We start from the raw sequence: 14,474 nt of genomic DNA on the forward strand, positions 1-14,474 counted from the left end.
TTCTCTGATATTTTTATCACAGAAGGGTCAGTTTAATAAGTGCCGAAAGAATAAAATTTGTGATAAAAACGAGAAATAAAAAAATATTGGTCAATATCTCGATTTTTATGTAATATGATATGTCAGGAAAATAGTTGATTACCCCTCTCCCCCCAAATTCAGATTGACGAAAACAACATCCCAATTAAATGTGTCCGATATTTATGGTATTAAAAAAGAAACAAGAGACCGTTCTAGATTCAGATTAGCTGATGATTTATATCGGATACATAGATTATTGAATGTATATTGTATTTATATATAATTATATTGAAATCCCTTTTGCATGCACCCCTTATGGGCATTTAGTTTTCTATGCTTGAGTTCGTTCTTTCGTTCGTCGGTCTGTTCGTCCGTCCGTCTCAGCTTAAAGTTTTTGGTTAAGGTAGTTTTTGATGAAGTTGATGTCCACCCAACTTTAAACTAAGTACACATGATCCCTATGACATGATAGAGATGATTTGAAAAAAAAAATAGTATTATCTAATGGTAATGCCAAATTACAATTTTTTTTCCAATATCACAGTTCACTGAACTTAGAAAATAATAGTACGATTGGGGCATCTGTGTACTCTGGACACGTACATTCTTGTTTGATATTTTGTTAGTATAGAGTTAAACAAAGCTATGAAACACATGTACAACACAAATAATCTATCAACACTAACATGCTTTTGTAATACAAAACTAATTTCAAATATATATCAGTTGATGGTTCATACTTTAATGCTTCGCAGGGGAGTTAACAAACCAAATGAATATTGGTTTTGATCAACAAAAAACAAACAATACTATTGGCCTTGAGTATTGTAGGAATGCCTGTTCGAGGTATGAAAGTGATACATTTGAATGTACTATAATTAACATCTACCGGGTTATTTAAAAACATGATTTATCTAACTAATCAAATGCAAAAAAAAATCACAGGAAAACGGCCATACCATTTTTTCCAAAATCTCTGTTCGTTTACAAAACTCTCCAATGAGAGGGACGGGCCACCTGCTCCTTTCTTTTTCAGGACACGCCTTGTCAGGGACTGAGGAAAACGTAAGTCTTAGGATGTTATTCAGAATAATATGTACGACTATTATGGGAAATGAAAGACGATAAAATCTAAAACATTTTGCAGCTGCTACATGAATTGTGGGAGACGTCATTGCATATGTAGCATTTAATCTGGTACACGTTTCTCGCTAGAATAGCCTACTGGGAGGGTTATAACAAATCATTCTGATACTCGACAGCCTTTATATTTCTAGTTCGAGGTTGAAGTCGGGAGAAACAATGGTAACTTTGAACTAGCAATTAGTAACTGCGAGTATTCTCAGATCTGTGCGTGTTTCTTTTCGTTGGGACGTACACATTCCCGGTCACGTCCATTTTATGTTTTTGTTAGATGTTTTTCTATAAGTATGGAGTCTTTTTCGACTAATTTTGATAGTTTGTTTTTCTATATTGTACTTTTACACCACTGTCCCATGTTAAGGAGAGCGTTCGGCTCCTATCAAAATGTTTAACCTCGCCACATCCTATGTATACCTGTCCCAAGTCAGGAGCCCGTAATTCAGTGGTTGTTGTTTGTTGTATTACTTATTTCGTTTAAGTTTACTTTTTGGTACATACATAAGGCCTTCAGTTTTTTGGTTTCAATTGTATTACATTTGTCTTTTCGAACCTTTAAAATACCTGAATGTGTGGTACGCACTATGCTCATTAGTAAAGGTTGTACGTTGACCTATCGTTTTTTTTTTTTTTTTTGCGTCATGCGGTCTCTTGTGAAGAGTTGTCAAATTGGCATTCATACCACATCCTCTCTTTTATATTATATTGCTACTTTCGGTTGAACTTAATTGAAACTAGATTCGTTTCTTTATATTTATAAATATTTTAATTTAAAAGTATGGGTGTATAAGGCACACTCTACAAGTAGGACAACCTTATTTCCCCTAAAAACTAAATATTTATATACCATTTTAACATCAATCAATATATAAAAATACTACATTTCCAATACTATATCAGTAGCCCGATGCACTCGCAGTACCTTCAATAAGGATACGTACATCGTGGCAGTCCACAGCGTTTTAGAAAGCTCAAACTCAAAATTTTTAAAATGCATATCATTGAATCGTTTTGTTTTAAATTGTGTCAGAGAAAGGTTTACCAGAACGTAATAGGTGTTTGCACATAACATAACGGTTGTTTGGACCTAATGTAATAAGCGTTTGCACATGACATAATTGATAATGTAAAAGGTATGTTCACATAACGTAATAGGTGTTTGCACATAATGAAAAAGATGTTAAACATAACGTAATATGTGGCAAACACATATTATTATAGGTGTTTGCACACAATGTAATAGGCATTGGTACATACCGTTATATCTGCACATATCGTAAACGATTTTTATACACAACCTACCAGTTGTTTATACAAAACCTATCAGTTGTTTATACAAAACCTATCAGTTGTTTGCAAATAACGTTATTAGTGTTTGCACATAACGTTGTAAGTGTTTGCACATACTGTATTACGTGTTTGAACGTAATGTAAAAGGCATTTGCACATGGCGTAATGAATGCTAACAGAGAGTATTAATTGTTCTGCAAAATGCAAATGAACTATACCAAAAAGTAGCATGTTTTACACTGGAGATACATATGTATCAACTTAACATAAAATCGTTAGACTATAACATCCTGAGGTTTTCATAGAACAAAGATGCATCAAAACAAAACGTTTATAACATTTGGCATAACAATTTTAGTTGTGAAAGAACGCAATTAGTTACTGACTTACTTAAAGGAAGAATAAACACAAAACAGTGAAAATATGAAAGAATGTAAAGGCGGTTGATCATACAATTAAGAGGTATTCACAGAAAATATAGTAGTAACAGTATATTGTAATGCATATTGAACACAACAAAGATTAGCAATGACATATCATACAAGTGTTTGACCAAACAATTAATTAATTTGACATAACACAGAGATGTAGTGTCAGGGAAAAAAGACATCTGCACATAACATAAAGAAGAAATGACAGGACGTAAAGGCAAAGCGACAACACTCATTAAATATTTACACTATAAGACAGTTCCGGCGTTCCATAGAAAATGGGAAAAAAGACTGACGTGTATCTTTTTTTCTGCGTGGCGGCTTCTACAAGATTTATCTTAAATACTGTTTACTACAATATTTTGACTAGCAAAAACATTTCTAGAGTGGGAAAATAAAACATAAATATCAATTTTTCAGATAATTTTACACATTAATCGGTTCTTGGATTAATACACAATTAAAAACTCAATCAAATATTGCAGTTAAACAGCCTTAAAACTAGCTGAAAAGTTCAAAGTACAAACCAGAAATTGCCAGAAAATTAATATACAAAAGCAGATGCGTTATGTATGCTAATAAGACAACTATCCACAAATGACCAAATGACACAAAAATGAACAGCTATGAGTCACCGAAACAACATTTAATAACGATTAAAGCACATACCGCATAGTCATCTTTAAAAGGTCCAGACATCACAAATGCATAAAATATAAGACTATTCAAACAAGAAAACTAACGGCCTAATTATTATAGAAACAAATGAACGAAAATCCAATATGTAACACACCTTTAAACGATAACCACTGAATGACAGGCTCCTTCCTTTAGACAGGCACATACGTACAGAGTGTGACGATGTTAAATATGTTAGCGGAACCCAAACCCTCCTCCTTACCTGGGAAAGTTGTGTTACAGTACAATTATAAGACAGAACTTTAAAAATCAGTTGGTATTAAAACTATTGTCAGTTAAACACTTGATTAATGTATTTTACTGAAAAATACTACTTCGAACAAAGGTAAATAAAAGTATATACATATTACACTATCCTAAGTTGTAGATTGCGCATGTTTTATGTAATGTTTAGTTCATTTCAATTATTTGTTACTTTAATGAAGAGCTGTATCTTGTTATTTTGTATGATTCATTGATTATTATTCTAAAGGATGAGATTATTCTAAGAACTTACCCACAAACAGAACATCTGTATAGGTGTCCATGGCTTTGCTCCTTTTTTTCAAGGACTGGTGCACAATTGCTATCAAAAAGATTTGATTTCTTTATGTTTTTTTAAAGGTTTGAATAAATAATTCATTTTGAAATTATTTAATTCTATGTAAAATTACTGTGTAAAACATTGTAAAATATGTTGTTTTTTTTTCGTAAACTATTTGATATTACAGGTAAACACACTTACGTACACAGCTGTTGATTTTCAATAAAGTATAATGATGTACGAAACTATTACAGTTTCATAATATGTCTTATCATGTAATAGTATGCTAGCATTATATAAAATTTACATTTGGATATTTGAAATATTCTTCATTATTTGATAATTATGTTAACTGTTATGATTAATTGTGTTATCAATATGATCAATGCAGTGTTTATCATATGTTTTGTATAACTGACATCATTATGTCGGCCTGTTCAATACAGTTTTAGTAATATAATGCAAGAATTCTTCGACTTCTTAACAACATGTTTATATATTCTGTTATTGTCATGTTGGGACCTTTTATGCCTAAGTATGTGACTTGGGTTCTGTTCATTGTTGCAGACCATACAGATATTTGTCACATGAGCAATCATCCCGACATATAAAACATACTATATACATAATTACATCTGTCATCAATACAAATAGTATTATGATTACGTGTGATGTGTGATTTGTAGAAATATAAAATTGGTATAATACAACAGCTACTTCTATGACGTCTCTATTTGCATTTCAAATTAATGTTTTTCGTAAACCTGTTCACGCTTCTATACCACAACACTTAAATTATTGAAAAACATCAGGTTTTATTTCCGAATTTTAGTCAGTAATGATCTTAGCAATATTAGGCACATAATTTTTCAATAAGATGTTACCTTTAAGTTATATCGCCTAATACGTACGGGTGCTATGCATTTGAAGTGAGAGCTAATTAGCTAATTATATTGTTTTATTACTTGTGGGCGGTGTTATTTCGTTACCTTAAGCGTTTTAAACACTGTCCACGTCAGAAGTTACCAATATAGTTTCTTTTACTTCAAAAAGAACGTGTTTATTTGAGATCCATTTAAAAAGAGTAAGAATGTTTAAAGCTTTCAATCTTTAGTTGTGGTATGTGTATTTGTCTATTTTTTCTTGCTATATATGATATTTCCCTCGATATTCAAAGTTTTGCAAGGTTAATGATGAAAACTGTATCCGTTTAAAAGACATAGCATATTTTTATATTTACCTAATAGTATATGTCCCTATCAGTTGTTTTATATCATGTTCAGCTACATATTTTTGATTAAAGGATATATTTGGAAACTTTGGAAGAGATTTGATATGTAGTTTGTCAATTTCTTCTTTCAGATTATTGATCTTTTGTACCAAACTTCCATCCTGTCGGGTCTTATCTAGTTCATTTCTCTTTCTGTCTAAGGTGTGTCCACCAGCAAGCACGGATTTAGCATCTGACAACATATTCATCAGTTTGTCTTTCTCCTTTTTGGATTGTTCTTTCACTAAGGCAATGATCTGAGCTACAGATTTATCAATCATGCGTTTAATCATGTTGCCTTCATCATTGATGGCTTTTATAACAGACTCAACGGAATTATCAAACACATTCAAGCTTTCCTCAATCTTCTTTATTTTTTGATTTGCTTCATTTATCTTGCCACGAAGTTTTGTTTCATTATCTCCACGTAGTTGAACGATGACATCAACAATCTGTGAAAATGTATGCCCATTGTGTTTTTTTTCTGTCACACAACGTGTGCATATCTGTGCATTACATGTATTACAAATTAGGGATAATTCTTCTTTGTGTACACTACATCTAGATTTACCTTCCGGGATACTGTCGGAGGCTTTCTGAAATTGATGATTTCTCGATAACTTCTGCCTATTATGTACAAACTTACAATTTTCACAATAGTATTCTTCACAGTCTATACAATAGTGTGACCCAGGGGCACTCACACAAACCTCGCAGGTTTTAGACGCAGCTTGAGCCATTGTGGATTTAATCAAAATCACAGGTATGACAGGTGATTGTATCACATGACAGCGATTTCTAATTTTAAATCAGGTACGATAACTAGTGTATGTAAATGATTGACGAGATTGTATTTGAACAATTTAAACATTATGTGTTATTTTATGTTAAACAAACTTTAGTTTACAATAAATACAATAAATACATGTATAATGTTGACGGACATTTGTATATTTTACGTGTAATATGATTACACCGATATAGCTAACGTTTAAATAATCGTAGTGTGTTTTAAACAGAATATCACCTAATATTTACAAAAATGTGTATTTTAATATAGATATTGTACTCGATAGCATTATAAATATTGTTTATCGTCTGATTATTTTTCACCAAAAGATAAACAAATATTAAGATAAGATTTTATATTGAAAATAATGATTGATTTTAAAACTGCTATTAAAATTTTAAGACATTTATCAAATGTGTATTCAAATAACATTATATAATTCACTAACAATCATAGCCTTAAAGTGGTCTACTTAATGCATGTATCTTTAATTAATTGATGATTGCAATGAAATATGTTGGTGCCTTCAATATATATACTCTGTATTATATTTGATATTCAAATTTATTTTCGCAGATATATTCTTCTGAAAATACTCGGATACATATTGTTACCAATTCATATGTCAAATCAATAACAGATGTGTTGTAGCACAAGGAACCATTAAGGCATCATTAGTAAGGAGAAGTATGTGTGTGATGTCAGAATTGTCGTTTTGCTCTTATAAACATATTTAGTCTGAGTTCAAGATAACAACAAAATCATAAGTCATACATTTGAAAATGTCACATTAGAGATAAAATGACGAAATTACTTCAGCCTTGAAGTGGAAGAAGATATATTATCATCTCATTGTTCTTCATAACCGCATGTAAAGATCAAGATAACGTACGACACAGCAACGTCCACTAATGACAAAGCTGTTGATTTGAGCGACGGGGGGAGATCAGAAAGATTTGCAAAATCAGAACTTCTTGACTATCAAACGAATAAACCCAAATATATAGTATGTGTAAATATCAAATTGCCGTCTACTGACCTTGACATCATGTTCTTGATGTTGGGCTATTTCGTAGACCCCAAATATAAGCAAAAGGTTGACTGTATTTGTTTATGAATAATAATATATTGATAGACCAAAATGGCATTGCAAAAGTTATAGTCAATACAATTTGTTCTGATGTGTTGCACTAATTATTATTCAATTGGCATGTTTTGATTGAAAGATTTTTTATTTTTTTTTCAAATGTTAAAATTTAATTTGAAAATTTCAATAAGAAGAATCGAGTTCTCAATATAGTTATAGCGAAAGCGAGAAGACAGGCAAATATGGTACTTTCAACCTTAAGCGTCTATTGTATCACTCAGGGGTCATCGATCAGTCATCGATCAGTCACCGATCAGTCTTCACGTCAAACTCACATTACCAATCAGCCTGAATTGTAATACATTTTTCAAACCCGATGAGTGATAAGACGGTGATAATGGCGACAGTTAAATAAATTTTCCGAAAATACTCTTAAAATTAAATGAATTGATCATTCTTCGCAAATTTTGATACAATTAAGAAATATGAATGTTGGATACTTTAAACTAATGTCATACAATATAAAGTTTATTTTCCCTAAAGATCGAATGAAAACAAATAAAAAACTGATTACATTTGTTAAAAGATCTTAAATGAGCTCCTGAATTATTATATGACAAGACAAGTAAGTGTTATGGGGCAAAGTATTTTACCCAGTAATTTGAACTTAGTACTTTCCTAAGTACTTGGATAGGCATAAAGGAAAATATACCTCAAGTTTTTGAGAGGAGGTATTTTAAAAGTGTTAAAAAAGACAAATAAAGTATGAATTTGAAAAGCATTGAAGACCCAAAATTCATAAAAGTTTTGCAATAGACAGCTAAGGTAATTAGAACATTAAGTTTCAAGTAGTTCGCTTCTCCGTTAAAAACATGATTTTCATAACACTAGTATATATTGTTAGGGGATTATTAAAAGAGCCAACAAAATATATAGGTCAATGTGCTACCTTTTGGGGATATTAACCATTGAAATGATGGCGGAAAAATGTTCTCTCTTGACTTTTCATAGCTTTATCATTGACATGATGGCTATACAGGTAAAAGATTTATAAAAAGAAAATGGGGTCAGTTGGCAAATTTGTTAAGGCCTTCAAAAGAATAAAACCAGAGGATTCCGAAAATCTGACAAAAATTCCAATACATGACAAGCAAACATCCTTTAGTCAAACCTTATATGTACATGTACATACATGCTGAGCAGTTCACCTCGCAATGTACATGTGTTTTGTTGATGTGAGAAAAACAAATCTAAAAAGGTTGTTAAGCTGACACAGAACGAACAGAAGTACACACATATTTAGAAATTTGATTATATACTATTCGTTTAAAATACACATGTAATTTACTCTCTTATACCGACATCAGTATATACATAACACTTAAAAGAAAAATATCAAAGGGACATTCAAACTACATGAAATAAGTAAAAAAAAAAATGACAACACAATTGCTATTAAAGAAAACGATCACAAACAAACAACAGTACAATGTGTATAAAATATAACATAGAAAACAAAAGAAATAGCAACATGAATGTTTTGAAAAACTGGGGTGATCTCAGGTGCTCTGAAATGAAAAGCAGATCTTAATCTACATATTACACCTGTTGTGTTGCTCATGTTGGTTCAAACACAATTTCTAAGTCCAATTAGGTAGGTGACATTTGGTAAAAAGGATATGGCATTATAGTACATATCCGTGGTCATCTGCGAAACAAATATTCCTGAAAGGTCAACTAACTCGTGATTGGTTCATCAAATTATAAAAGAGATGATTTCAACTTCACCACCTTGAACTCTGAATTGATTTTTCCCTTATCGGCAGCAGTCCTCTATCATGGAAATCATTATAGGAAGTATGTTCGGGAATATCTACTGGAAGAAATATACTCTGCATGCAGTTTCATATTGATATTAAGATGAATCATCGGTAAATTCCTGATTATTCTGTTATCTAATCATTTCAACATAGAAGAACTGACTTATAAGCCAAAGGCAGCTTCGGGGGTCATCAATTTACGTCAATGCCTCAAAAATGAAACAAACCTTTCAACGTCATTAAAAAATAATAATAAACATTTAAATATACTTAAAAATCATACACAACTTGTTACATTGAAGACTACTCAAGATTCCAACATTATAAAACAAAAGCCGGAAGTTTAAAAAAACGAACTTAGATAATCACAGGAAATTAAATATACATAAAACATTTAGATGTATTATACTGAACTTATGTCGCATTCATATCCCGTGTTCCAATAACAGAAAACATCATAAACATGGCAGAAAACATTAAAAAATCAAATATATTGAAATATACGTTCAATTGATTCATCTCGAAAATATAAAGACAACAGTAAGACAGAATGATTTGATATCGGCAAAATCATTCTCTATATGACTTTATTATATGCGAATTTAGCCTTGTTACCTTCTGACTTTGTTTGATTTTTTCTGATTGACGTGATTTCTGTGAAGATTGAAACATTTCAAACCATATTAAAAATAAAAATGTGTAATAACAAACACAATTTCATCAGAATGAGAAAAAAATCATGGAAAAAGTAAAATCACAAAAAATACTGAACTCAGAGGAAAATCAATTTGGAAAGTCCATAATCACATGGCAAAATCAAAAAACAAAACGCATCAAAAACGAATGGACAAGAACTGTCATATTCCTGACTTGGTACAGGCATTTTCAAATGTAGAAAATGGTGGATTAAACCTGGTTCTATAGCGCTAACCCTCTCACTTTAATAACAGTCTCATCAAATTCCGTTACATTTACATGATGCGTTAAATAAACAGTCACAATCAATAAAACAGTCAAAACATGGGAACATCAGTCATCATCGTATAACAATTTAACAGGACACAACAACATCTACTATCTACGAACACATGGATTGATTTGAGTGTCTGACGTCAGAAAAAATATATACGTCACATAAATTTGTCGTTCAATGTGCATACAATAGTTATCAAAAGTACCTGGATTATAAACAATTTTAAATTTTACATAGGCAATGAGCGCAGACAGGGTTAAAAAATCAAAAGTATGTAAGAATAAATTACAGAAATCGAACTAGTCCAAAAGTTATACATAGAATTTATGAGAATCCAAAACTTTTAAAAGGAACAATTTAACAGGACACAAAAACCTATCCACGAACACATGGATCTACTTGAGTGTCCGACGTCAGAAAAATTACATACGTCACATAAATTTGTCGTTCAATGTGCATACAAACAATTTTAAAATTTACATAGGCAATGTACGCATACAGGGTTAAAAAATCAAAAGTATGTAAGAATAAATTACAGAAATAGACCGAGATTCAAACTAGTCCAAAAATTATACATAGAATATATGAGAATCCAAATTTTTTTAAAAGGGAACAATTTAACAGGACACAATAACATCTACTGTCTAAGAACACATGGATTGATTTGAGTGTCTGACGTTAGAAAAATTATATACGTCACTTAAATTTGTTGTTCAATGTGCATACACACAATTTAAAAAAAAAAATTCATAGGCTATGTACGCATACAGAGTTAAAAAATCAAAAGTATGCAAGAATAAATTACAGAAATAGACCGAGATTCAAACTAGTTCAAAAGTTATACATAGAATTTATGAGAATCCAAAAATTGTCAATTCCACTACGCCATTGATTGATTTTGACGTTTGTGGTTCAACGTATACAAGTAATTCATAATAGAAATATATCATAATGACATATTATAGACAAATATCATACTGACGGGATCTTTTAAAGTACAGAGTCACGTTATAAGCACAAAAGAAATACAAAGAGTCACATATACAAAACAAATCACCAAAAAATGAAAGCCAATACAAACACATTGACAAGATGTATAAGTACCGAGCCACGTCAAACGGATATCACATAAAACCATTCAACAGTAAAAGTAATCTTAATAATAGAACAAAAAAAAATAAAAGAACAATAAAACATGTTGTTAAGATGATACACAACATCAGTACGCAGAATCTATACATCAAGACCATCGTATATTATTTGAGAAGTTGATACGGAATATTTATCAACAAGGTCTTGGTACCTTCCGATGAACTTTTTTAGAAAAAGGACGAGACGTTCTTTGACATACCCCTGGTTCATCAACTTTCTACTCAGACACTGCATCAATTAAAATCAATTCAAGTATTTGTATAATTCTATAAGCACAACATGGAGAACTTTCTTTTAGGTTGTTTTAAAAATGTATTGAATCAATAACTATACTTTACTCATTTTCTAATGTATTTGTCATTAAGTTATTTTAATTGTGAATATTTGTTACGAAAATCGATTACGTATGACATGGATTGCAGATAAATATATAACGTCATCTATTCTCTCATATGTTCAAATTGTGAGGAATTCTATGTTGGAGAGACAAAAAATGAACTGCGGACTAGAATGACTTTACATAGACAACAAACCAACCATGAAGATTTAACACTCATCAGGGCAAACGACCATTTCCATCGTTGTTCTAATGGACGATTTAAAATATTTCCATTGTATATGGTCAATCGTCAAAATGATTTTCTCAGGAGGAAGAAGGAAGAATTATTCATAAACATTCTCAACCCGGGATTAAATGATAAATGATATTCTAATTTTAACGTAACATTTTAAAGTCTTAAAATGACATTAGTAGTCTCTCTTGTATTTGTTAAAGTCATACTATTGTTAACGTCAATCAATTGTGTTATTAATATACAAGTCACATTGCCTGAAGATCTGCGGAAGCAGTGAAAGTACTAGTAAAAAAGTGATGCATTGAAACCGTTATTATCTTTTAATAATTTTCTTATATGTTACCAGCATACGGACTTTACTTAACTTTTTCTTATCTTCTTACGTATGTATTGGCATGATAATATTCGGGATTCGAACAATTGAGGATCATTATTAATATGGAGACTACAGCATTTAAAGAATTATCAAGTAAGTTGATATTAATTCATGAAGATTTAAGAGAGATGATAAATATTTCAAAGACTCAAAAAATTGATGAAACTAAAATCATTGAAACTCTTAAACGAGAACTGAAAATATCTTTCAATATTGTGGATGAGCAGCAAGCCGTCAACTCACAAGAACTTTTGATTAATTCTACACAAGACATTTACAATGTAAGAAAATCCATTATCTCATTATGGAAACGAAAATTAAATGAGAGAAAACAAAATTTCTGGAACTTTCTTAAAAGTCAAAATACTGTAATTATTTACGAAACATGGTTGGGAAAAGAAATGCCAGTAATTCCAAGAAAGTTAAGACCAAAAACCATTCCCGGAGAACACACTGATGACATTAATATTCGCCGCGAGAATGCTATTCGTAATTTTGAGGTTGAAATTAAACTTTTGAAAAAGCTAACATATATGAACATAACTACAAAAAAATAGATGAAGAAATGTTCGAAACTTTTGTTGCAAAATTTAACGCCGAAATCACAGAAAGTATTAACAATTTATGGAGATCTGATTGTGAAAAAGAAGAAATTAAATCTGTACAAATCTGGGAAAGGAAACAGCTATGGCTTGAAGAATACGAAGACCATTTCGGAGATTTATTCGTTACCGAAGAAAACACACAGGTTGATAGCGCATATAAAAAGAAAACCTTTCCACGTAAAGAAAGGAAAATACAAAGAAATTATCCCGGAAATTCACACAATACCGATGATAACTTAACAAATCAAGCAGTAGTACATGTATCACATACTCCGCACAAAAATATCCAGCCTCGGAATAAACCAAAGTATCATCGAAATCAAAACCGTTATTCTAAACAAACAACAAATGCGAATCAAAATAACCATAATTTGAGATTACGAAGAAATTCTTATCCACATAGAAGACAACAAAATTTTGTGAATAATAATGGTACTACATACATAGGACAAAACGTACAGAACCATTTTTTAGGACAACGCAGGATGAATGACAAAGGGGGAGGGACGACAGACCGCAGTATACGGAACCAAATTCAATCATCAGTCAACACGAATTACGAGGAGACATTCCCGAAGGAAATAGCCTAACAAACACGGAAAAAATTCACCCTAGAATCATAAACTTGTCGCATAGAAAATTACAATTAAGGGAAATAAATCTTTTAAAAAGAGGATTAAAATTTACACCAACACCTAATGAGGATAAAACACAACTTGGAGCCGACATTGATGAATTTGGCAGAAGATTGAGGATAAATTATATTTTTGTGAGGATAATGAAGAAAACGAAGAAGAAGAAAATAAACCACTGGTAAGAAATAAATCAGACTGGATTCCAAGACCAACAAAAGATAAAGATTTAGAAGAAACTATTAAAACATTAAAAACAAATTCACTTACAAGCAATAAAAATGTCAAGTACAATTTAACCCGAGAGGAGAAAACAGCTTTACAAAATTTAAAATCAGATAAATCAATAATAATAAAAGAAGCGAATAAAGGTAATGCAGTTGTAATCATGGACCGTGAGTATTACAGAGATAGTATTTTAAATATTTTACAAGATGAAATGTCTTATGAGGTGACACATAAAAAATTGGACCGACAAACAAGTACAATGATTAAGAAATTACTAAAGAAACATGAAACGGAATTGTTTAAAGAAGGATAGATTACATTTCAAATTCTAAATTTTCAGAAAGCTATTTCTATCACTAGTTGCACCATTTCAGTCCGAAACGGTCATTTTGGTCTGATCATATCTTAATTGACTGGATTTACCGCTAGAGGAAAACGTCACGACTTGTCAGATCGTTAAGTTACCCGTTCCGATCGATAGTCTCATTAGGTAAATCAGTCCGTTTAGGCATGTCAAGATAAATCAGACTGAATCTTCTAGCGAGCTGTTTAGATCCGTTACGACTGTGTCAGACCAAAACAGACCATGGATACAAAGTTACGTCAAGATGTTGTCAGACCGTGTCCAGTCGTGTTCAGATTTTAATAATTTGGACACAAAACGAGTTAAACTTTCCCGTTGGTTATCAGGGGTTGCTCCCCTTTTAAGAATAAAATAAAAAAAAAATAGAAAGAAGACGGTTTATGTTAACTGAGAGTCTATCACGTCCCTTTAATCATTTTAATTAAATAAAAAAATACTCAATTTGAATTCTTACTTCTTCCTATTTAATAATTTAACATTTTTTGTTATATATTTTAA

At 31.2% G+C, this 14,474-nt stretch overlaps 1 protein-coding gene across 1 annotated transcript; it reads left to right on the plus strand.

The window, feature by feature from the left end:
• Nucleotides 1-12,209: 12,209 nt before the first annotated feature.
• On the plus strand, nucleotides 12,210-13,925 carry LOC134689974 (uncharacterized). The gene is made up of 2 exons (XM_063549944.1): nucleotides 12,210-12,428; nucleotides 13,527-13,925. The coding sequence occupies exons 1-2, from the start codon at nucleotides 12,210-12,212 to the stop codon at nucleotides 13,923-13,925; spliced, it is 618 nt and encodes a 205-aa protein (XP_063406014.1).
• The last annotated feature ends 549 nt before the right edge of the window (nucleotides 13,926-14,474 follow it).

The sequence above is a fragment of the Mytilus trossulus genome, chromosome 11 (genome assembly GCF_036588685.1).
Source record: "Mytilus trossulus isolate FHL-02 chromosome 11, PNRI_Mtr1.1.1.hap1, whole genome shotgun sequence".
Classification (NCBI taxonomy): domain Eukaryota; kingdom Metazoa; phylum Mollusca; class Bivalvia; order Mytilida; family Mytilidae; genus Mytilus; species Mytilus trossulus.